The sequence below is a fragment of the Sebastes fasciatus genome, chromosome 2, assembly GCF_043250625.1.
Source record: "Sebastes fasciatus isolate fSebFas1 chromosome 2, fSebFas1.pri, whole genome shotgun sequence".
In the NCBI taxonomy this organism is placed as follows: Eukaryota; Metazoa; Chordata; class Actinopteri; order Perciformes; family Sebastidae; genus Sebastes; species Sebastes fasciatus.
This window is the reverse complement of record NC_133796.1, coordinates 25129010-25155311: the sequence shown is the minus strand read 5'-3', so window position 1 is coordinate 25155311 and position 26302 is coordinate 25129010. Positions and strand designations below refer to the sequence as shown.

Here is a 26302-nt window from a genome sequence, read left to right as displayed (position 1 = left end):
TGTGTATGCGCAAGCGTTGCGCTGCAGAGCCGCATGAAGACAAACAAACCACTTCCTCGAAGTTGATGCTCACATGACTACAGCACAGCACAGATGTCTACTATAGCTCTGACTCTCTTTTGTGCATTAATATGTTGTTCCGTGACAGAAAAGCTATCAAATGCATCTCCAAACATTATCATCATGCTCATGGATGATGTAAGTTATTTTCGGTTTTGTATCTGTCCTTATTAATGACTTATCCTTATGAGCAGCACAGTTCTGTTTCAGAAGTGTACTCTCTGAGTCACTGCACATAATCATTGAGCATTGCAGTCTGTGCACATTCTTTATGTCTGTGCTTGCATGTGTGTTCTACCTCTCTGGATGTGAATATATAATGTAATGTATAGACCACTTACACACCAAAAAACTGACATTTCATTCATTCATTCATTCATTCATTCTCACTGTGCAATATCATTTTCCACTTGTGCAAATAGTTTGTTTATTGTCAATACTGTATATACTGCTCCTATTTTTATACTTCCTTCTATTTAAATGGTTCATATTTTGTTACACTTTTTAATTTAGCTCTTTTTTACTGTGTTAGCTGATGCATCTTGTTTTTTGCACTATCCCCTTTGTTGCTGTACATTGCTAATGTCCCCACTGCGGGACTAATAAAGGAATATCTTATCTCAAACTCTCCATTCTTTCCCTCTGCTCTTCAGATGGGTTGGGGGGACTTGGGGGTGAATGGCCAGCCCTCTAAAGAGACCCCCAACCTGGATGCCATGGCTGCTCAGGGTATGCTGCTTCCAAATTTCTACACTGCCAACCCACTCTGTTCCCCATGTAAGTCATGCCATGTTGTAATACACAACCTGAAAAGCACTTACAGTTTTGCAAGACTACATGTTTTTATTTTATATTAAAGGTCCCATATTATAAAAAAGTGAGATGTTCATGTTTTTTTATTATAAAGCAGGCTTAAGTCCTATATAAATACTGTGCAAGTATCGAAACACTCAATCAACAGGGAAATACACACAGCCCGTATTCAGAAACTCTGCATTTGAAACAAGCGGTCAGGATTTTTGCCCATTTGTGATGTCACGAATATACAATATTTAGACCCTTGACACAATTTTAAACGTAAACATTCTAAATGTGTCCCAGTTTATTCCTGGTTGCAGTGTATGTTAATGTCATCAGCTGACAGGAAGTACACATGGACACAAGCTGTTGCCTAGCAACGCAATTCCGTTGCAATTCTGTTGCAATTCTGTTGCAATTCTGTTGCAATTCCAACAAAATGCGCTAAAACGGAGAGTTCAGACAGACGGTGAATACAGGCATATTCAGGCCGACAGTATGAGGAAAATAAAAGTTTTTTTTAACATTACAGCATGTTAACATGTTCTAGTAGAAACACAAAATACAAGTATGAACCTGAAAATGAGCATGATATGGGACCTTTAACACCTGATCACTGAAAGTACAAACTTACCAGAATTGACCTACCACAGAACCACACTTGTTATTGGCTCATATTAAGCGTGCACATCACTTCATTCAAATACAACATGCAAAAGAGAGTATAGTATGTTTTAGTAAATTTAATAATTCTATGCAGGAAAGCAGGTATTGTCACATCACTGTCGTGAGAAACCTTTAAACTCCACTTGGTAATTTTCATGTATTTAGGTAACTTAAACCTGCAGGAGGCAGTATATTTTTGGCATCATTAGGCAAATAAATCCATAATAACATTTTAGCATATTGTAATTGAAGTGTTCTGAGAGATAACTAGACTTCTGCACCTCCTCATGGCTCTGTTTTCAGGCTTTAAAAAATCTAGCCCGTGACGGGAGACTTTGGTCAATCACAGGTCATTTCAGAGAGAGAGCGTTCCTATTGGCTGTTCATTCAACAGAGGCAGCTGTCAATCACTCACAATGAACAATAGAGCACGCTTGACTGTTTGTTTTCCATGTGGAAGACCAACATACAGAAATCCTAAAGACTGTTTTTCTATCATTTTGACGACAGCCAGAGCTGCACTTCTCACCGGGAGGCTGCCTGTCAGAAACGGTTTCTACACCACAAATGCCCACGCCAGAAATGGTACACTCTCTCCTTACTGTGCAAATTATCCAGCTGAAAATGATTTCTTGCAAGTTTTTCATTACTTAGTCTATAATGTATAAAGTCATGGAAAGTTCTTTATACTAAATGTTGACCTTTTTATAGCATACACACCACAGGAGATAGTGGGAGGAATCTCTAAGGATGAGATTTTGATTCCCCAGATGCTGAAGAAAAAGGGCTACGTCAGCAAGATAGTTGGCAAATGGTGAGCTCTTTATCTTTCTGTAAGCCAGGTTTTAGAGGTTTCTGAAGTTTTAGAGGTTATGTTGATGACGACAGCTGATGCTGGCTGTGAATTTACTTTGTGGAAAATATTCCACGAATTAAAGTATATTCACATGTTTTAGCCAATTAATTACAAATCATGTATACTGAAAGGACAACTGTGTGTAGGATTTAAGGTGATCTATTAGCAGAAATATGGAATATAATATTCATAACTATGTTTTCATTAGTGTATAATCACCTGAAACTAAGAATCCGCCATGTTTCTACAGTAGCCCAGAACGGACAAACCAAACACTGGCACTAGAGAGAGCCTTTCACGTTTTTACATTACCTGAAGGTCACCTTAGTTCTCCGACACGCTTCTGAAACTGCGGTAACGTGAGTCGCAGAGTGCAAAACCGTGGTACCGACAGCAGCCGTCTGACTTCTGTTGCTCCTAAAGTAGTGTTATTATGGTAAGGATGGCCTCTGAGCGAGGCGACCAGCGTTACCACGGTTTTACACTCGGCGGCTCACGTTACCGCAGTCTTGGAAAGGGAGGAGTGAGTGGAGGGGTACTCAGTTGGTTGCAATCTGCAACCACACCAGTAGATGCCACCAAATCCTACACACTGTACCTTTAACATCATGGAATTAATTCCAGGAATTAAATTATATTTGCATGTTTTAGCCAGTTATTTGCAAATCATGTATACTTAACGTTACTGATTACTCATTTTCCACAGTATACAATAATTTGATACTAGATATTAAATGTATTTTTGCCTGAGTCATCCATTGATATGCATTCCTTTCTGTGTGGTATGGAGTTTGTTTGAGATAGATAATTAATCACACACAATATTATCTACCTTCTGCTTTTGCTCTGTAGTCGTGCACCTAGGCGTGATTACTTATTTTACAATAACTTTACAATATGACCACCTGACTAAACGTACAAAAAAAAAAAAAGGTGTGTAGTAGCACAAGTATATTTGATTTGTAGTTATGGTCTAATTTTAACCCTAAAAAAACACATAGACATGTTTTTTTTAGGGGGGTACAGGGGGTCTTTAGGGGGAGATAGCAGGTCAACAGTAGATGTCACATAGAAGTGGTGTACATCATCTGAAAGCTGGGAACCTTGAGATTAATTTGAGATGCAGCTCAACACTGTGTCAAGTTGTTCTAGTCATAAATCAGAAGTAAACATGAATGAATGAATGAATTAGTTAATTTAAGATTCATTCTGAAAGCGTATAAGGGCTTAGAACATTATGATAGAAGTATATGATGTTCATCCCCATGCTCTATTATGTCTCATAAGTTGTTGCAGCAATTTTTAGGGTTGATACCATTTGTTACACAGATTTGGTGCTAATTTTAACAATTTTTTAACCACTCGAGAATTAATGAAAATGATCAATAATCCCTCCAAAATACCACATTAAGACACCAAGACCTTGAGGAACACAGTAGAAAAAGCCATGCTGTGATTTGGTATCAAAAACTTTTGACATTTGGAGATTTCTGCAAGAATTGTATTTTTTGGCGATTCGATGGCGAGCACTTCTGTTCTGGAAACTGCTCAGAAACCCCCTTATTGTCAGTATACCTAGGAAAACCATCCATCCTCTGAATGCTGTAGGTCTCTAGTTTATGGCTGTAAAGTTTCATGAGGCTGTGATTATCCTAGAGGTCACCACAGGTCATTTTATACAATGAAGTCAAGTTAAAAAAAAATGGTCTCAGTACAATGAAATGGCTACTATTGGGACTAACATAAACACACATGAAGAGTCTCAGCTTTACAGTGTTATCCAATTTATGTAATTCCAAGACTGTTTAGGGACCCCAGTATGCAGAAATATGAAAATACACCATTTTAGAATAGGCAGAAATAACACTTTTATACTGCAGGCAAACAACTGCATGGTTTTTGCCCCAAACTGCATGTGATTATCATAAAGTGGGCATGTCTGTAAAGAGGAGACTCGTGGGTACCCATAGAACCCATTTTTATCCACATATCTTGAGGTCAGAGGTCAAGAGATCTCTTTGAAATTGGCCATGCCAGTGTTTTGGAGCGTTATTTAGCTTCCTTCTCGACAAGGCTCTCAGAGGGTTAAACATGCAGAGTGATCCTTCAGTCACATGGATCTTACAGTGCGTGAGTGCACTTTGTTTGTCACTACAGGCATCTGGGCCACAGACCGCAGTACCTACCTCTGGAGAACGGTTTTGATGAATGGTTTGGTGCACCAGACTGCCACTTTGGCCCTTACAACAGCAGCATCAGACCCAACATCCCCGTCTACAACAACTCCGAGATGCTTGGCAGGTAGCATTACACACGAGTACTCAGATATACATAACAGCAGACAGAAACAGAGGCTGAAAATCTATAAAAATCTTCTCTCCCCCGTGACTCAGTGGAATAGTTTGGCTGGCTGCTCCTCTGGATGAGCTGAGTGTCTCCCCTCCTCTTCCTTCTCTGTACCAGCTGTGCTTGTGTATTCCATTTTCCGCCCATTTGTTTTCCCCAAAACAGCCATATGTGTATTCAGGGTCATTGGAACTGGCAGCCGGGCGTGTTTTTCGCTTAGCCGTGGGTTTAATCAGCGCTGCATACCTGGGCCCTGGACAGACACACACACACACACACACACACATAGACACGCACACACGCCCTCCAGAGACGGCAGGTTGCGTTGGCTGTGTGCGAGGACACCTGGAGGAAGTGAAGCGTAAGAAAGAGAGATGCCTGTCACTGCTTCTGTGCTCGCCGCGCCACGCTTCAGCAGCACCTCATAACAGTTCCCTCTGCTCAGCTCTGCTGAGACTTCCCAGATATGTCTTTCACCAAAATCTCCTGCAAACACAGTCCGCAAGAGGCAAATTTGCTTCCGTTGTCTTAATGATATTGTCTGCAGTAGTTTCGGTCAATTTAGAGCGAGATTGGAAGCCCTGACAATACAATCAGTTCGTTGTGAGAGAATCATTTTATGCGGTTGAATAAGCAGAGGTGAAATGGCATGGTGAGGGGTCAGAAGGTATTCAGATGGGATGATAGATAACTACTAATGAAGCTTTATTTAATAAATCACATCAACTAATTTTTTTTCAGATACTATGAGGAGTTTATGATTGACAGGAAGACCGGAGAGTCCAACCTCACAGATATGTACATGATGGTAAGTTGTCCTTTCTAAGGCTGTCTCATTTTCAGTGGAGCAGAGTATGTCAGGTACACCCAATTGTGTTTCACAGTTTCCTTTGTAAAGCAATTTATAGAACAGAAGAAGATAGAATACAACTTTATTGTCCACCAGAGTGGAAAATTGTCTTTGGCTCAAAACACACGAGCACAAAAACATAACTCATCTATTATTTAACAAATTAAAAGCACAATTAAAGCCTGATTTGGGCCTTTGATCGTTACCGTGCTTTTCATCAGCAGAAGTGGATTGTTGACTTTTGCGCTCACTCGTCTTGAATATCTCTGCTGCCTACGTCAGTCCCTCCCATTCAGTTCCTAAAGGGATCAAAAGCAGCACGCAGAGACATACTGCATGCTCGAGAGGTGTACTTTGTCATCACAAGAAAAAGATGGATCTGTCAAGTAGAGCTTTGTAAAGCTCATATTAGTACATCATATGCAACTGGACTGGTCTCATAAAGATGTTATTAATGTTAATGAAACAAAGGAAAAACATGTCTAGAATTAGTATGTGGTAGGCATATGAGAATGGTTATTTACTTTATACCGCCTGACAGCGGTACTCTACAGTAAGTCATTTGACATCTGCACTGACAGTGTTGTCTCTCACACCTCCCACCTCTACAGCAAGGTCTTGGCTTCATACTCCGTCAGACTCTGGCCCAGCGGCCCTTCTTCCTCTACTGGGCACCCGACGCCACTCACGCCCCTGTCTATGCCTCCAAGCGCTTCCTAGGGAAGAGCCAGCGAGGCCGGTACATTACCTTGCTGACATAAGGTTATAAATGAATGTGTTTCTTATTGGGAATGATATAAGCTGTGATTGTCTGTGTTCTGTAGGTATGGTGATGCAGTGATGGAGCTCGACTACAGCGTCGGTCAGATCTTGTCGTTGCTGCAGAATCTGGGCATTGAAAATAATACCTTTGTCTTCTTCACCTCAGACAACGGAGCTGCTCTGATTTCTGGCCCAAACGAAGGTAGGCACTAAACTCAGATGCACTCACACACACACACACACACACACACACACACACACTCACACACACTCACACACTCACACACTCACACACACACACACACATACACTGATTTTTCTTTGTGAAACAGAGATGGTAAATTTTTACCTTAAAGGGTAACGTTGGTATTTTTCAACCTGGACCCTATTTTCCCATGTGTTTGTGTCTAAATGACTAATGGGGAAACAATTTTTTGAAATTGGTCCAGTATTTAAGGATAATGCTGTAACCGGCAGCCGTGAAACGAGCTGCGAGGGCAAGTGAGCAGCGTCAGTGTAACGTTACGTTCACTAAAAGTGCTTATTTTTGCAACCGACAAGCTCAGATTGTTATTTTAAGTGTCTGACAACATTATGGAAAGGACCCTACAGAGAAATAAAACGTTTTTCTTACCTTTCGCTTGATCCAGTCTGTTTGTTATTGTGTCCAAGTCCCGCTCAAGGAGAAGTCTCGTTGTGAAATCTGAACATCCGTATACTCTAACTCAAATAAATGCAGGCAGACATCAAATTCAAAGATCTCATACACATTGTGGAAATCACCTAAATATTCAGCCATGACATTGAAAATCTTTTAGATAACACTAAGCTACGCTTTCTATACTCCAACACAACAAACTCTGCTCAGCTGGCAACATGGATGTATTCCACGATTCCACCGTTGTCTTTTGGCAACACGTCACCTCGCCAGATTTCAGAACGAGACTTTTCCTTGAGCGAGACTCTGTCCGTAATGTCAGACACTTATAATAACAATCAGAGCTTGTCAGGGCAAAAACAAGCACTTTCAGTGGACGTAAATGACGGTGCCAGCTTGCCCCAATAGCACCATATTGCAGCTCGTGAGCAGCTAAAGCGCTCTCCCTCAATACTGGACCAATTTCAGAAATTGCTGCCCCTATTAGTCAGTTAGACGCAAAAATATGGTAAAATAGTGTCCAGGTTGAAAAATACTGAAGTTAACCTTTAAATCTGACACTTTTTCTGTCCTCTATGTGTGTGTGTGTGTGAGATTTGATACATGGACTTGTGTTTCTTTGCTTCTGATTCCTCAGGTGGGAGCAACGGGCCGTTCCTCTGCGGGAAGCAGACCACCTTTGAAGGAGGCATGAGGGAGCCTGCCATTGCCTGGTGGCCTGGACACATCAAAGGAGGCACGGTGAGAATACCCCTGTGATTTAAAGCTTTTACCAAATAAAGAAAACAAAATCTAAGACGATCATTCAGTTAATCCCTACCATCTTCTCCAGAGACTAGACTAGATTTAGACCTAGGATCCAGAGCCCGTTTTTCCTCTTCTAAACAGTGTAGCTGCTCCTTAATGTTCTGCCTATCAACAGGTACCAGAAGCTGACATGTTCTCTGTACAGCTGTAGGCGATGTACCGGACTGTAAAGCAGGGTTGAGAAGAAAGGAATAATTATTTCACTAATCCTCTCTTTTGAATGATTGTTGCTTTTTTGTTCCATTTGTGTATCATTTACCACTTTATATGCACACACTCTGGCCTACCGGCACCGTAACCAGTAAATCTTGACTGTGTTCAACTTCTATCGAGTGATTGAACTCCAGATAGATAAACTGTGTGATTGCGGCCACGAAGCGTGTGGGCGCTTTTTTCCAATGTTTCCTCAAATATTTTTTGGCTGGAATTAATGCTCCAAACTCTCTCTTTCCTCCCTCCCCCCTCCCCAAATTTAACCCCCCACCCACACCGTGATCCTCTAAGCCTGTGCGTTCTGCAAATGACTTTTAATTGTATTAGGGGCAGCTGTGACACGGGGCTGTGACGCAGAGGGATTTGGTGGAGGAGCGAGCGGAGGCTGCAGTCTGCAGTAAGCCTTGCCCCTGGCTCATCTCACAGGGGTGTGCTGGGGCCTGATAGCACAGCAGAGTAGCGAGGGAGAGGGGGATTGGGAGCGTCTTAAGCGGCTAATCTGTTTGTGTGTTTGCTGAGGTTGGATTGAGCCGTAATGAGGACTTCAGTATCTGAATATGCCAGGCGCTCAGGATAAAGGAACGGGAGGAGGGGGGAGAGATGGGGGAGTACAGAGAAGGAAGCAAGGAAGAAGTAAAAGAGGTGGCTGGAAAGAAAAAAGGAGGAGTGCTAAAGACGCTGGCTGGCACTGCCACGCTGCCAAGAACGTTCTTGGGTTCGCAGGGCTTTGCTGCACCTGTGCCACGTTATAATTGACCAGTGTGTCTGTGTATGCATGTGCAAGTGTGCAGAACATGGCTGTGTCATTTTTGCTTGATTCATTGTGTATGTTGGATTAGTTGTATGTGGGACAGATAACTTTCTAGACCAGTGGAAGATACACAGATGTAACTAATACTACTACAAATGCAGAACACATAATTATATGTGTGTGTGTTTGCAGTTGTGGCTTGGCTGTAAAGGTGTCTAGAAAGTAACCCGCAAATCGCAAAAACTTTCAAACACTCTCGCGAGACTCGCTGCCCGATGACCTGTCCTAACCTTAAACATCTCGCAAGACTTTCGCAATTTGCATGTTATACTTGAGTATCGCGATACTATGTTTTGTGATACTGTATTAATTCTCAAAAACACTGTATTTTAATTTATAGTTTACCAGCAAAGATTCGCGGCAGACAGTTGTTCATTTAGTGTTGTTTTTAAACCCCCGACTGCTAGATTGCAGTGTTGTAATCTTATCTTCAGCCTTTTGACTCTTCCATTCCAACGTAACAACATAAACTGAGACAGGAAATAACGTAAAGGCGCACCACTAATGTTTTTTTTTAACTCTGATTTTATGCACATAGTGGTGTTTTCTTGATTTTTTAACAGTTTTCCCAAAATTAGATCCCAGTATATCGTCTTGCTTACAGTATCGCAATGTATCACAATATATTGAATCATAACCCCTGTATCATGATATGATATGTATCGTATCGCCAGATTCTTGCCAATTCGTAGCCCTACTTGGCTGAGAATGAGGATCAATAGACCTCCCCTGAAGCTCTCTGGGGTTGTGATGACAAAGCTGCTTTGCTGGAGCTACTGCACTCTGGATTCATCACTCTGGGAGGGAGGACAGACCAGGCACAGAGTTGCCCCCTCTCTTGTTTTGTAGTCGTCTGAAATCTCTGTTGATCTGTGCATTGAAAAGTCCATAAGCTCCTTGAACAAAATGCTGGAGACAACAAACAGCCATGCAGGCCTTTGTTAAAGGGAGGATCTCTGCAGGTTGATTGTTCCGACTGAGGACAGATGCATCTTCACAGTATTAAGATATGGAGTTTTTGGGGGGGTGTTGGTGATGGTGGTGGCGGTGTATTGGTGGTGTAAACAGATAGGAGGATGGATATTTGAAGGGGGTGTAATGGAATGAAGGAGCATGGTTGGTCTGAAGCAGGTGCAGATTCAGCATTCCCCCAGTGCCTGAGGGGGGCGAGGGGCCAGGGTGATGTGATGAGGGCCGGTGGCTGTAGGAACAAAGATGAGTAGGCGAGTGGGGTGGGGTGTCGGCCCCACAACGTTGTCGAGCGTCACAATACCTTTTGTTGTGTTTTATCAGGCAGCAGACACACAGGCAGAGTGGCAGAGACGGGGATAGAAGCACTGCCTCCTCAGATAACCAACATCACCACTCACAACACAGAAAGAAACGAGAGAAAGAGAATGTGACATTAATAGAGAGGGATGAGTCAGTCAAAAAAAGAGAGAAGGAACAAAGGGTGAGGAAAGAATGAAGTTCAGCGTGGACTGCAAAAGAGGGCAGAGCTGATAAAGGGGAGAAATAAAAGATGGCAACTCTGTCAGAGCAGTCTGAGTCTGAAAGTTTTGGTCATGCAAGTTATTACCAACTAAATGTCAGTTTTGCTTCTTCTTGTGTCCTTTTGTCCTGTCTTCTTTAATGGTGTGTGTGTGTCTGTGTGAGGGGGACTTTTAAAAAAAATGAAGCGAAGGACTAAATCTGTTTGTGTGTGTGTGTGTGTGTGTGTGTGTATGTGTGTATGTGTGTGTGTGTGAGAGAGTGAGTGTCTGGATGTGCAGATAGATCATGGAATGCATTGCAAAGCCTTTTCTGTGGCTGGTTCTGTGGATACAGAAGAAAGGGGAATTCATTTCAGTGCTAAGGAGCTTGTGTGTGTGTGTGTGTGTGTGTGTGTGTGTGTGTGTGTGTGTGTGTGTGTGTGTGTGTGTGTGTGTGTGTGTGTGTGAGTGTGTCTGTGTCTGTATGCGTGCTGGCTGCCGATAGAAGCACGGCGGCACATGGCGGTGCAGCTGCAGAGGCCTGATAGCGCTATCTGATTGTGAGCGTGCCGTCTCCCTCTAAGGCTCGCTCAGGAGAGAATGGAACGGAAGATCAAGGATGACAACGAAAAAATGTCATTTTATCTGAAAATAGTTCAAAGTTTATAAATAAAATAAAGCTTTTCACTGGGACTGGGAGAAGGAGATAAAACACCAGCTCGCTCCAGCTCCAGCCGCCTGCTCACCCGGGCCTCGTCCTCTCCCTACTTTCTCTCCTGTTTTTCTTCACTCCTCCTTTCCCCCCCAAAAAAAAACTCATTTAGAAAGAGAAGCATTTTGGAGGCTCTATAATAAACCTGCAAGCAGAGATTAGAGAGGAGACTGAAGAAATGCACCTCTTCCCTACACTTGTACACAGAACTACACATACAGACATCCTATCATGACTATGCATTGCTACCTTGTTCGCGGTCATGACGAAAATCCAGCATAAAAGAGCAAGCTTGTGGTATTCCTGCAGCATAAAACAGTTCTTCCTGATTTGTGAGCTTATGATTATTATTATATGATATATTTTTTGTCATCAAATTGTATTGGTTTTAAAGATATGCATTGGAAATGATTAACAAAAAAATGCATAATTCAAAACAAAACATTAATTGAAAAGAATTATAAAAAGAAAAAAGAAATAAATAAAATCTAAATAATAACATGAGTACCCATAATGATGATAATACATAATAAAGAATAATAAAGAAGCAAAATCGGTGTTTGTGTGTATAGAATACACCTACCGAGGCCCATTGAGGATCAATTTGAGTTTTAATCCTTGAGAGGACACTTGGCCAGTCCTTATTTCTTCAAAGTTCTTCACTTTTTCCCGATCCTAACTCGCAGGTTCTGTGAAATGGCTTCACATACTGCAGATAGTGATTGTGTTTTTCAATTTCTTTGGCCTTTTCCAGGTGAATTTCCAGTTGGCCAATGTGATGGACCTGTTCACCACCAGTCTGGCTCTGGCCGGCATCAGCCCTCCCGATGACAGAGCCCTGGATGGACTGGACCTGACACCAATCCTGCTAAATGACTCACACACACTCCAAAACAGGCGAGTACACACACACACACACACACACACACACTGTTACAGGATTTTACCAGTTGCCTAGAGCTTTGTGATGTTTGTGGCCTTTTCATTGGGACCAGGATCCCCCTTTGTGTGAAAGACTTTTTTATGTTCACGATCACATCCCTGAATGAGAGACCAGTGTTTCCTCTAGCGTCATCATCAGGTCAAAATTGTGTTTATGACCAAATACCTGCAAAACTAATGACATCAACCTCAGCGGCACTTTATGTTTAGAGCTAAATAGCAAATGTTAGTATGCTAATTTTGGACTGTACATAAGAAGTGGACGTAGTCACCGTGATGTCACCCATTGGTTTGTGGACTACCATTTTGAAGCATTGAGTTCGGCATTTTGTCCGTCGCCATCTTGGTTATTTGCAACCAGAAGTAACACGAGAGGGTTTAGCTACAGTAAGTACAACCGAAAGCTGAATAAGGCATTTTTAGGCGACCAAAACATTACAATTTGCTTTCATGAACTGAAAACATACTGTGAAAGGGTTAAAGTTGGAAGACAAAAACACGGACAACTCCCGGACCGAACAACGGTGTTATAGTAACCTGTCAATCACAAGGTAGCCACGCCCTAAAGCATACCCTGCTTTATGGTCTATTTGACTCTAAATGGGACCATAATTTACTAAATGAGCATCATGCTGACTTCTTTTGCAACCAGAGGAGTCGCCCCCTGCTGGCTATTAGAAAGAATACAAGTTTAAGACACTTCATCAGTGGCTTCACTTTTCAGACCCGGAGGTAGTAGATCGTAAAGAGTCTCGCTCAAGGAGAAGTCTCGTTCTGAAATCTGCCGAGGTGATGTGTTGCCGGAAGACAACGGTGGAATAGTGGAATAGATCCATGGTGGAAATGTGAGTGCCAGAGTTTGTTGTGTTGGAGTACAGAAAGCGTAGCTTAGCGTTATCTAAAAGATTTTCAGTGTCATTGCTGAATATGTAGATGATTTCGACAATTCGATGTCCGCCTGTATTCATTTGAGCCAGAGTATACGTATATTCAGATTTCACAATGAGACTTCTCCTTGAGCAGGACTTGGACACAATAACAGACTGACCGGATCAAGCGAAAGATAAGGAAAACGTATTATTTCTCTGTAGGGTCCTTTCCATAATGTTGTCAGACTCTTATAGTGGCAAAAACAAGAACTTTTAGTGAACGTAACGTTGATGCTGCTCACTTGTCCTCGCAGCTCGTTTCGCGGCTGCCGGCGTTATCCCTCAATACTGGATCGATTTCAAAAATTGTTGTCCTTATTAGTCACTTAAACACAAAACCATGGGGAAATGGGGTCCAGGTTGAAATAGTTACCCTTTAAGTGTAAACCTGCCAAGAGAAAATATATTTTTTAAAACAGAAGTGTCCAATTTAATGCAAATTCACTCCAGACGAAACAAATCTAATCATTTCTTGTCCCTCTTCTCATCCTCAACAGACCAATCTTCTATTACCGTGGGAATGAGCTGATGGCTGTGAGGCTTGGACAATACAAGGCACACTACTGGACCTGGAGCAACTCATTGGAAGAGTTTAAAAACGTAAGATTCCCCCGAAACACAGCAACTCTGTCCCATCTCCTCAGTTGTTGATTTGCACTTCCACATCCTCCCTCTTTGTCTCCCCTAATCTTACTCAAACACACAAACACTTTCACTGTTGGTGTTATCTTGAAATAGGCTCATCAGTTGACTGCTGTGTACATCAGAGCGTAATGAATATTAATGAAGAACCCCCACATCAGCGAACTTACATCATTCATCAACCAGTTGACTTGTTTGTTCTGACTCCATGGAGATTTTCTTCCTCTTCATTTACATACCGACACTCCCTGCTGTAGACTTGTTCTTTCGGCACCACGGTGCTCAAAGGGGAGCAAGAAAGGCAGATGCCGGCGGTGTCTCTCGGCCGTAATTACATCAACTCGGCACTGATTAAATGTATCAGGAGAAATATGAAATCTGACACTCGAGAAGCAGGATAGTGTGGTCCTTCTTTCTCCCCTCTGTCCATAAAAACATGTCCCCCTGTCCTCCCATCACAGCTCTGCTTTTTCCTGTGATCCAGTTTGTTTTATGCCCCATCGGTCGCTTAAATTGCTCTCTCCTTCAGGGCCGCTGAATCAATAGCAGCCTCCTTTATCAACTCATGTGAACTGAAGTGGAACTTCACAAATAATGGCGTCTGATTGCCTGTGAGTTGCCTATCGATTGGTGTGTGTGTGCATGTGTACATGAGAGAGAGAGATAGGACGAGAGAAAACATGGACACGTATGTTCGCTTCTCTATATAGATGTGGATGTCTGTGTGTGTTTTATAAAGCGACTGTTGAGCTCCTTCTAGGGAACGTTGAATTCCCAATGTGCTTCATGTCATTATGGTTGAATCCTTAAACTGTCCATCTCTTGTAACACATAGTACATTTTATAAACATGAAAAATGTAAACAAACTGACTTATTGAGCTGTTTCACACGGTCAGACGACGCATGAAATGTTGTGATAATTAGCTTTAGAAGGAAAACATCTTTCAAGGTCCTTGTTTAAGCCTCCTCTTGCAGGAATAACATGATCATTTCAAAGTTATCTGGACCCTTAAAACCCTGATACAGGCTTCAGTTTAATGCAGCAGAAATACACAATCAAACCCCCTTTTGACTGAAATAAAAAAAAACATGTTTTCCTGCTTGCTCTTCAGCTTTTGTAATGCTTTAAAATATAATTAGTTTTTTCGTGGCCCATGGTAAGAAAATAAACAAGGGAAGATGTGTGTCTGTGAAGAAGAACAAAATTACAGGTTAATAGCTGGGAGACGTATCGCTCTGTCCTGGCTGCGTTCATGCAGCTCAGCCATGAGGAAAATGAGAAATTTCACAGGCTTAAATGGCTCTCATCAGACTCTCTCGAGGCAGTGTAGTGATGTTAATATTGCGAAATATAGTTTGTCGTGACTGTGGCTCCTTTGTATCTGGATTGCTGTGTAACCTGTGATACAGTAGGAGCTTTATGGAAGCAGTGGTGGTTCTAGACCATTTCAAATGTGGGGGTGGGAGGCAGGGCAAGCTGGGGCCACATGCGATTTTAGGGGTACCAAAAATATTAAGCACAACTATTAGGCTACCTACCTCAGGAGGAAGAGTGGTCGTCCACTAATTGGAAGGTTGGTGGTTTTAATCCCAGCAGTCTAAAGCCGTGTTTCCACTGCATGGTACGGCTCTGCTCAACTCAACTCGACTCACTTTTGGTACGAGGTTCTTTTCTCTATCCGCGTTTCCTCTGCAGATAGTACCCCCTCAGTGTAGGTGGGATTCTCAGCTAATCGCCGTTGCGGCGGCGCATGAAACTGCCGTGACACCATCTTCAGCGCGACACTTGCTGAATCATTTTAATGGCAACCAAACAGAGAAACGTCTGCACTTCGTCAGTTGTACGGTGTAGTTTTGCGAGCTGACATATTTTAAAATCTAGGACGAGTCAATTAAAAATTGCGGTCGCTATTGATGGCAACTTGGCTATTTAAAAATCACGGGTTTGTGCAGGATGCCCCGTGACGCTAGTGACCCTAGTGACCCTAATGACGATTCTTTCTGACCAATCAGCGGTCTGCAGTGTTTTAACTCCACCCTCTAGTATCAGCTCAGCATGCTTGGTACTAAAAATGGAGCGGTTCTATTGCTACCATCCACAACTTTTGAAAATGGAAAAGCAAAAATATGTATAAAAAACTGAACTGTACTGCTTGGTGGTAACGTGCCATGAATGTCGAAGTGTCTTTGGGCAAGATACTGAACCCCAAACTGCTGAGAGTGTGCGTGTGAATGTTTATCGCTCCTGAGGAACAGGTGGCACCTTGTATGGCAGCCTCTGCCACCAGTGTATGAACTTGTGTGTGAATGCTGACTTGTGTTGTAAAGTGCTCTGAGTGGTCGTTAAGTCTAGAAAATGGCTATATAAATGCAGTCCATTTATCACCCTTATAGGTTTGGTTCTCCAAAAGACTAACGAAACACATATAACACATATAACAACAAACACAATAATACACATTTTATCACTGCTATGAATAATTACAATTTCTCCTCTCTGGGGATAAATGTTCACCTTGTTGAATACTTCACAAAGTGTGAAGAAAAAAAGAAAAAAAACTGACTTTTTTTCTCCAGACACTTGTTAGTCTTACATTAAAGTATTACATTATTTTCATTGTCGATTAATCTGTCAATTATTTTCTCGATTAATCGATTGGTTGTTTGGTCTATAAAATGTCAGGAAATGGTGAAAAATGTGGATCAGTGTTTCCCAAAGCCCAAGATGACGTCCTCAAATGTCTTGTTTTGTACACAACTCAAAGATATTCAGTTTAGTATCATAGAGGGGTAAAGAAACCAGAAAATATTCACATTTAAGAAGCTGGAATCAGAGAATTTGGACTTTTTATTCTTGGCTCAAACCAATTAATCAATTATCAAAATAGTTGGTGATTAATTTAATAGTTTACAACACATTAATTGATTAATCATTGCAGCTCTACCTAAACTTATTTCATCAATTGTGTTGCAGGAATTGACAAGAGATAGACCGTGTAGCAGTTCCTGTTCTGGACTCGTGAGCTAGATTGGAGCTTGTGACATTAACACCTCCGCTTGTTAAACAGCATCTGGTTCACTGACTTTATGGCAAAAGGCAAAAACAACAGTTTACAGCACATAAAGACCTCAACATTTAGCAAACGGTCCACGGATCAACTTCAATTTTTACATGTTTGTAGAATATTTCAAATATACGTATCCGTGAAGTAGAAAGCAGATATGTTTACAGTATATATTGTTTTAAATATTCAGCCACAATCTATATAAAGTGATTGTTCTCCTTCCAAAGCATAGTTTTTCCTTTTTTGGATCAAAATAGACACCAAATATTCCCTTTTCCAAAAATCCATCCTGCCACCGCTGGATGCTCCTGCATCTTATCTTGTAATAGCGACTGCTCTGCTCCAGTTTGAAAGCAGCCTAGCTGTATCCATAGCATTAATGTCAGGGGAGATATGGAGTTCTTGCTGTTACGTCTTGGGTACAAGAGACCGAGTCAGAGAAACACACACAGCAGGCCTTTCTGGCTGCTCCTCTGGGATGAGTTTTTTTTTTTTTTTCATTCTTTTCTGCATTTCTAAGCTTTTGGCTTCAAAAGACAGGACAAGTCTGGATCAGAGGAGGCTGTGCAGGGCGGGGGGTATCTATCCTCCTCACTCTCTCTCCTTCACTCTCTTCTATATGTATTTCTGAGGTGCTCTGTTGAGCGATCTCAGAGGGGGGCAGCAACAGAGCCTTACAGATGAATGCTTTCTCAATATTAGTTGTGCTCATCAAAAACTGTGTATGTGTGTATGTATGTGTGTGTGTGTGTTGAAGAAGAGGGCAGATCTCCAGGGGGTTCTGGAGGAGTGAGTGTGACTCAATCCGGCTGCGATCACTGCCAGACGGGGAGCGGGAGCGACGGCGTGGAGAGATGAAGGGGGGGAGGTAACACAAGGAAGAAAAAGTCCTCTATTTTGCTAGTGACTTGACCCCCTTCATGATGTACCAACTGTAGATGCATAAATAGCACAACAGATTGGAAGACAATATACATATACTGTATATGACATACTACAATGAGACTAAGCGTTGAGCGTGGCAGGTGGCTGCAAGCCTAAATCTAAACATCCTTTAGCTGAGTTTAGTCTTTTTTTGTTTTTTGAATTGCACATAATAAAACACTCAACTAAAACATCTAAAATAATAAAATATAGGCCACTGAAAATTACCAAATTGGCCACACACCATGGCAAAAAACAGGAAGTTAAAGAAAAGTCATTACAGAGAGCAAAGCACTATCAAGAATTGTTGAGGAAATGGGATTTATAGATCTATTTTTTATTATTTCTTGGGTTTCACAAGTGGTGCATAAAGAGGAAAAGCGAATATAATTTTTTCCATACCTGTGGGACTGACCTCATGTATTGTGTTAAGTTGCTCTGTGGAGAAAAGCTGAACGTTGTAGCCAAAACAGGGCAACTCTGCTCTTTCTCATGGTGGGTTACAGTCTTATTCCAGCATTCATACAGAAGACAGATCACTGGACTTGCTGAGAGGTTGATCTTAAGGCTTCATTCGTTCTTCCTCAAATGTCACATTTTACTCTCTACAGTATAAATTAGTATCAGTCACTAATCTAATCCATACTCTGCTTGAGTTACATTATGATGCGTATACAAAGATCTTACACATCTGTATTGTGCAATCGAGGCAAAGTCATCAACTTGATGAAGGCTCCTAACTGGCCGCTGGATTAGTAACATGCTTTACTGCCTCCTTTTAAAGGAACGGTGTATAACAATAAGGGGGATTTACTGGCAGAAATGGAATATTATATTAATAAGGATGTTTTCTTGAGTGTATAATCACCTGAAAATTAGAATCGTTGTGTTTTCCTTACCTTAGAATGATCCGTTTATGGAGAGGGTCCTCTTCACAGAGCTGGCTGCCATATAGTAGCCCAGAACGGACAAACCAAACACTGGCTCTAGATAGGGCCATTTGCGTTTTCACGTCGGCCTACAGATGTCAGTCCAACACACTGCACCTTTAATGACATAATTATTAGCCAATCTTGAGATTTTCTTATCTTATATCTTATCTTATCTTAAATATATTAACATCAATATGTATCTGTTCTAGTTAAAAAAATAAATAAAAAAACTTTATGTCTTTTTGTGTGATTTCTCTTATAGGGCATCAACTTCTGTCCAGGTCAAGAGGTCCCAGGTGTGACTACTCATGACCAGAAAGAGCACACAATGCAGCCAATCATTTTCCACCTGGGGCGAGATCCTGGGGAAAAGTTCCCCATCAGGTTAGTTTCCTGAAAACTTCCACTCTGCTTACAGCTGATTTCCAGTAGGGGGACGAAAAAAAATGAGTGGGAGGAGATTCAACTAGGAACAAGAGAAGAGATGCTGGAAAATGAACTGGAGAGGAGTGAGAATAGGAGAGCAGTTTGCCTGTTGGTAGCGCAGAATGTGTATGAGATCAATGCTGATTCAGTGGCATGAAAAAGAAGGCGTTAGATTGATCCGCTCAGCCAGAGCGCGCCTGATTACACCCTTCTCTTTGTGATTGCAAACAGCTCCTTAAAGATCACTATCTGGCCCTCAACCCTCCGGTGCACCGCTGCAGGTTAAAATTGCAAGATAAATTGTTCAGGTCTAAATTGAGAGCGAGTGCTGTTTAATAGAGTTTTGTGTGTCTCTGCCTTCGCTCAGAGGAGAGTTAAGAATCGCCGAGAGGATAGAGTGACACCAGAGGACACAGACAGCCCTAAGACTATTACTAAATAAGGGTGCAAAGACAGATGAGCGTCGTCTTTTACTGCGTACTGTCAATGCAGAATATATATGTGACCTTTTTAGAAAAAATTACGCAAGCTGACGCCATGACTAAAACATGAAGATAATCTCAAAATCGCTTTGATGAGAGAATATTCCTTTTGTGCTTGCTTTGGCTCCCTCCTAACATAAAACCTCCTAGATTGACCTTTCTTTTCCGCCTTCTGCAGCTCTGCCTCTCACACTCTTCTCCGGCCTCATCTCCTCTTTGCCTCCTGCTCGAAACTCCTTTCAGTTCTGTAGTGAGATTGGATGATAAAACATTAATGTTGTTTTTCAATTGCCCACCTTTTAGCCTTGCCATTCACTTGAAAGAATAAAAAAAAAGCAAAAACCAATCAATACGCAGCCATGTGTTCTGTGTGCTGAGTGCTAGATGTGCACACAAACTAAAAATGCACACTTGTTTTTCACCTCTGCAGTAGAGTTCGTCTACAAGGTCACCCCCCTCCACACCCAGCAGCATGACCTCTTCACTCTTCTTCTTCTAATCCGCACTCTTCATTCACCTTCCTCTCCAAACTTCTGTCTTACTTTTTCCCATCTCTCTCTCCACCTACTGCTGTGCACCTCAGCTCACTTCTCACCACTCAGCTGCTGTCCCTCTGCATCCACTGGGACCGTTCTCCTCCATCCTAGTTAAGTGTGTGTGTGTGTGTGTGTGTGTGTGTGTGTACATGTGTGTATGTGTGCGTTTTGTCCGTGTGCTCCTCGGTCCCCCAGCTGGACTGGCTGCCTGGCCGTCATTAATCTCTGTCTACACCTAAAGAGCCACTTAAGATGATGTAGGGCCTGTCTGCACACATACCTTCACTACTGTCGCAGGATGTGATATAGCAAAGAGCACACACGTACGCAATCCCCCAATCCACGAAAACAGTGTAGATTATGGTTATGCAATCTAGGAGAGAATATGAGCACAAAAATATGGTAGTTTTTGATTTCTAGTTGTTTTTCTTTTACCTTATAACCAGTGGACAACCTCCGGGGTCTGAGAAGTGAAGCCAATGCAGAAGTGCCTTAAACTTGCATTCTTTCTAATAGCCAGCAGGGGGCGACTCCTCTGGTTGCAAAAAGAAGTCTGATTGTATAGAAGTCTATGAGAAAATGAGCCTACTTCTCACTTGATTTATTACCTCAGTAAACATTGTAAACATGAGTTTATGGTCTCAATCGCTAGTTTCAAGTCTTCTTCAATACAGCATGATGTTCATTTAGTAAATTATGGTCCCATTTAGAGTCAAATAGACCATAAAGCAGGGGATGCTTTAGGGCGTGGCTACCTTGTGATTGACTGGTTGCTACAACGGCGTTGTCCGGTCTGGGAGTTGTCCGTGTTTTTTGTCTAACATTTTTAACCCTTTAACAGTGTGTTTTCAGTTCATGAAAGTAACCTTTTTAGTCACCTATAAATATCTTATTCAACTTAGCTCCTCCCTGTCGTGTCACTTCTGGTTGCAAAAACCAAGGTGGCGACGGCCAAAATGCCGAACTTGAGGCTTCAAAACGGCAGTCGACAAACCAATGGGTGACGTCACGGTGACTACATCCACTTCTTATAAAACAGTCTATGCTTATAACTGATTACAAACTGAGGCCTAGTCAAATTTGATTGGAGTTAGAGGATGTCAAAGCCTGTTTTGATGGTCCATTTATCCAGGTTGAAGCACAAACCCAACCAGGTCTGCAGCCACCCAACTCGGCGAGATTGGATCCCCGCTGGATTCATTCAAAGCCTTTTGCTGCCTTCCACTTTGCCCTCCATCTCCGTGACCTCAGGCCCTGAGGTTAACACATCCTACTTTCACACCACCTACCTCAGCTCATGTCTCCAGAGCCCCGGGCATCGCGAGTGTAGTCCCAGCCCCGACACTGCAGGCAGCCCTGCACCGTCTGGCCTCATCTGCTGCCTGCCACCAAGCTCTTGTGTCCCCAATCAATAGTCCTTACTGAAGTGCTCAATTTCCACCAGGGTGGAGAAGGTGGTGGAGGGGAGGGGGAGGCAGGACAGATGTATTTGATTGTCTCCTCAATTCCCCCACCTTCTGCCACTGTGTGGTTGTTTGTGTGTGTGTGTGTGTGTGTGTTCCCGCAATAGTGTTATGAATCAGTAATCAGAGTGGTGACACACCTGAGCAATGCCCCCATCCCCCTTGGGTGCCATACATTATAAATCAAAAGACTTCATTTGCATACAGCCTGCTTATTATTCCAGATTTTTGCCTCTCCACCAGTAAGCTAAGGGTTATAATCATGATAATGAGCCGTGCTGACTGTGGGCTTTTTATTATTTGTTTGCAGAGGGGGCATAAAGAAATTATATTATTAGTTTTTTGATTTAGAGGTCTGCAGTGTGAGATTTTCAGTGCATAGACAAAACAATAGAAAACTTGCGCAAGTTTCTCAGCGCGTGGCGTGCTTTGCTTGCAGACTTGTACGGAGGAATTGAATACTTACAGCAGTCTGATAAATCTCCCTTACATTTACTTCTATTAAGTCGCTTCATCACTTATCACAAAATGAATCGCAGCAATCAGTAGCGGGGCACAGATAGGAGGGGAATGAAATATCCCTCTCGCTGATCGAGATCAGGCGAAAGCAGAATTTGCGATTTTCAGATAGCCGAAGCAATTTTTATCTGAATGTCTGATTTTTAACCGAGGAGAATAATCCAGCCGGGGTCACAATGCGTAGATGGTTAGCGTATGACGAATGTGGCTCACCGGGAGAGAGACTAATTGCAGCCAGTGCACTACCAGTCGAGTAATTGTAGGGGAAAGTAAAGACTGAGAGTATCAAGCAAAGGAGCAGGTGCTGGCTGATGGAGGAAGCCTTGCTGCCCTGTGGGAGATCTAAGAGGGAGGGTAGGTGTGAGCTGGACAGGGCCTGGGGTTATTACTCTAATTGACACTTCACCTCACACACATGCACATGTTCCCTAGGGGCCAATCAGAGGGCTGGGTTTGCGGTGGAGGGAGGATGGAAGGCTGGCACAGGTGCTGCCGGCGAGTGTATCAGGGGTGTAATTGCACTGCTGATATTTGTCTATCTGTGTGTCACGCCACCAGACGCCCACTCCCCCCCCACTCCACCCCCAATACACACACACACACACACACACATGCACACAGCCCATTAACCCTACAGGTCCTATTGAGAGCAGCGTTCCTTTGAAAGCCTTCGGGGCCCCTGTGTTTTACACACTGAATATAATAATGCACAGAGGTGCTCGGGCTCACTGGTGTCCAACAGCAGTAATTGAGAGACAGGGGAAGGGATGGAGGTTACATAGTCCACCCTGCTGCGCTGAGTGCGCTTTCCCAAAGGGTGCCCGAGTGGACAGCCTGTGTGTGTGTGTGTTTATGTTTATGTTTTTGTCGTTGAAAGCTACAGCATGTCGCCTCTCTGATATAATGAGTTAAGCTTGGACTGGATGCATGCGTGCAGTACATTCACTACAATACTCCTCGACAAAAAGGCACAAATATAGAAATGATGTTCATTTGTGTGTATGTGTGTGTTTGTATGTGTGGTTGTGTGTTAGGCTGTTCGGTTTGTAGTTAAACAGCTGAAACAAATGGACAAAACAGATTGAGAATAACAACAGAATGTGTGGGTGTGCGCTACGCGTGAACGTATAGGGAAACAAAAACTGTATATGAGGAAGCGCGTGTGTGTGTGTGTGTGTATATTTACATGCATGTGACCAGTCGATCAATTCAAACTCATTCAGTGTCGTCTTTGTCGGTGGTTAAGCTATTGTTTCACTTGTTTATTAAAAAAATCTGATCTCAAAATTAGTTGATTCACAGAAAAATAATATTACTATTTTATAAATCAATTAATTATCTCTGTAATTTTTCAAGCAATAATACCAAACATCTGTTGGTTCTTACTTTTTAAAGAACCAGTGTGTAACATTTAGGGGGATCTAAAATGGGCTGAAATGGGATATAATATAAATATTAAGTATGTTTTCATTAGTGTATAATCACCTGAAAATAAGAATCGTTGTGTTTTCGTTACCTTAGAATGAGCCGTTTATATCTACATACAGATCGGGTCCTCTTCACGGAGTCCGCCATGTGTTCTACAGTAGCCCAGAACAGACAAACCAAACACTGGCTCTAGATAGGGCCATTAGCGATTTCACTTTTTCGTGTCAGCCATCGTAGTACACACTGCACCTTTAAATGTGAGGATTTGCTGCCTCTTTTAGTCATGTATCATTGTAAATTGAATATTTGGGGGTTTTGGATTTTCGTTGGACAAAACAAGACAACTTAAGATGTCATATTAGGCTTTGGAAAATTGTGATGGACATTCATTCACTATTTTTTGACATTTCATTTTGATTTGTCCAAAAAAATAATAATAATAGATAATGAAACTATTGTGTGTTTGCAGTGTTTTGGCAAAGGAGTACCATGATGTGCTGAGCAGGATCTCTCCAGTTGTGGAGCTGCATAAGAAGACTCTGGTGCCAGGTGTTCCCCAGCTCAACATGTGTGACCTGGCGGTGATGGTGAGATTTGCATAACATAAATATCATGATGCACTTTATGAGTGAAATTGCAAAAATGAATAATTATGTTGTGAAAAGAGGCTCTGTTGTGTGTGAAGCAGGTAACTCTTTTCCCAGTAAATCCAGAAGCAGTGGACCAAAGCCAGTTCAGTTTATACAGCAGATACTGAATGTTTCTTTTGGGCCAGCAGCCCTCAAAGCACCCAATCTCTCTGTTCTCTCCATCACACTTATACATCAGATAATATAAATACATAAGAGACATTGATAAAGCTCTGATAATCAATAAAAATCTCTGAATAGAGATCTTTCCTCAATTGCTATTTGTTTTCAGACTGCATTGAGCCTGCAGACTATTAATGTTCCACTTGCACAGATTTAACTTGTATCTACATATTTGTTTATCGCTGTTACTAACCCGCTCCTGAATGCGTATCAATTTTCACCTCAATCTGGACATTTTCTCCTTGATTGTGTCTATGTTGAAAAAAAAAATTGCCTTTAGGGTTATTTAAAGGAGCTAAATTGAGCAGTGGCTTTGTCAAATCACCACAGATTGTAAACTACACTGCCATGGATTAATTTGTGGCATAGCACTGCCCCCATGTGGTGAAGAAAATAAACCCACCTTTAAGAAAAAATGAATAATGGTTGGGTGCTGCCCTGTAATGTAATGTCTTATCCTGTCATGCTAATATGGATCTATTGACTTTTTATGTCTTGGATCTCAAGCAGGACTTTTTAAGATATTTTCCTGACTAAAGTTCATACTGAGAACACAAGCGGCGTGAAACCTAGTCTGTAATATCACCACCCAATGATGAACTGATTGTTTTATAAATGAAAAATGTAAAAGAATAGATAAATAAAATTACACGAACTAGAAATGCATAATGCTTTAAAACCCCTAATGTATCCCTAAATTATTGTGATTAATCATAAACATGGTGAGACAACATTTATGTAAAGGGTAACTTCGATATTTTTCAACCTGAACCCTATTTCCCCATGTTGTTGTGTCTAAGTGACAACAATTTCTGAAATTGGTCCAGTATTGAGGGATAACGCTGTAACCGGCAGTTGCGAAACGAGCTGTGATGGCTTGTTCACTAAAAGTGCTTGTTTTTTTGCTACTGACAGGCTCAGATTGTTATTATAAATTTATATTATTGAAAGGACCCTGCATAGAAATAATACATTTTTCTTACCTTTCTCTTGTTCCGGTCTGTTTGTTATTGTGTTTAAGTCTCGCTCAAGGAGAAGTCTCATTGTGAAATCTGAATATCTGTATACTCTGGCTCAAATATATACAGGTGGCCATCGAATTCAAAGACCTCATCCAACACGTCACCTCACCAGATTTCAGAACGAGACTTCTCCTTGAGCGAGACTCTTTCCATAACGTCAGACACTCATAGTAATAATCAGAGCCTGTCAGGGCAAAAACAAGCACTGTCAGTGGACATAAATGGTGGTGCCAGCTTGCCCCAATAGCACCATATTGCAGCCAGTGAGCAGCTGCCATCTACAGCACTCTCCCTCAATACTGGACCAATTTCAGAAATTGTCGTCCCTATTAGTCAGTTAGACACAAAAACATGGTAAAATAGGCCTACCCTTTAATGACACAGCATACATGTTATTGTTAAGCCAGTGAAAAGACTGTGAAAAGAAGCATAAAGGACATAGGACAGTAAACTGTGGCCACCTAAACGCCCAACACCCTCATATCAGGAGAGGACACAAAACTAATAAATCTGATAACATCATACTGTTGTGCTTACTGTGATGGCTGCTCTCTGTTACAGAATTGGGCTCCCGCAGGCTGCGAGAAGTTAGGAAAGTGTCTCAAAGGGCCCAAGTCTATGCCCTGGAAGTGTGACTGGCCACACTGAGACGATATGGGGAACCGAAACCTGAAGATGTGCCTTTTCTACAGAACAACAAACAACTTTATTATGTAAAAGGATATGCTTTTGATTTATTTGTAAACTGATTTATGTATAGTGTTAAACAGAAGGACAAAGGGTAAAACCAAGGGAATAACATTGGTATAACAACATTATATATTGATTATGCAAACAGCTTCTTACAGCTGCGATTTTAATGAGCCAACACAAGCCAAGTTCTACCTGTTCACTGCATTAAGAGCCACTGGTTTAAGTCAGGTCTCTGGACTCTCAGGATTTTAATGATGTAGAGCAGATAAGGAAATTATTTCAATCATACCTAATGTAATGAATTATACCAATGTTGGATTATTGGATTAATTATGTATTCTTGTTACAAGCATAATCCAAAACAAGTGTTTTTTAATAAAAAAAGTTATTTTTAATACATTGTATCGTGACTATTTTTGGGACTGTTAACCAAAAACTCTCTCTATTTAGTTTGACAGATTACTGGCCGTGGTGG

General features: G+C 41.8%; 1 protein-coding gene across 1 annotated transcript; it reads left to right on the top strand.

The window, feature by feature from the left end:
- The first annotated feature begins 34 nt into the window (after positions 1 to 34).
- galns (galactosamine (N-acetyl)-6-sulfatase) lies at positions 35 to 26226 on the top strand. The gene is made up of 14 exons (XM_074615655.1): positions 35 to 198; positions 714 to 837; positions 2035 to 2109; positions 2236 to 2338; positions 4538 to 4681; positions 5468 to 5534; positions 6188 to 6315; positions 6401 to 6540; positions 7634 to 7737; positions 11766 to 11908; positions 13380 to 13482; positions 18709 to 18830; positions 23770 to 23887; positions 25696 to 26226. Exons 1-14 carry the CDS (start codon positions 94 to 96, stop codon positions 25780 to 25782), a joined length of 1563 nt encoding a protein of 520 aa, XP_074471756.1. The 5' UTR covers positions 35 to 93; the 3' UTR covers positions 25783 to 26226.
- Positions 26227 to 26302: the final 76 nt, after the last annotated feature.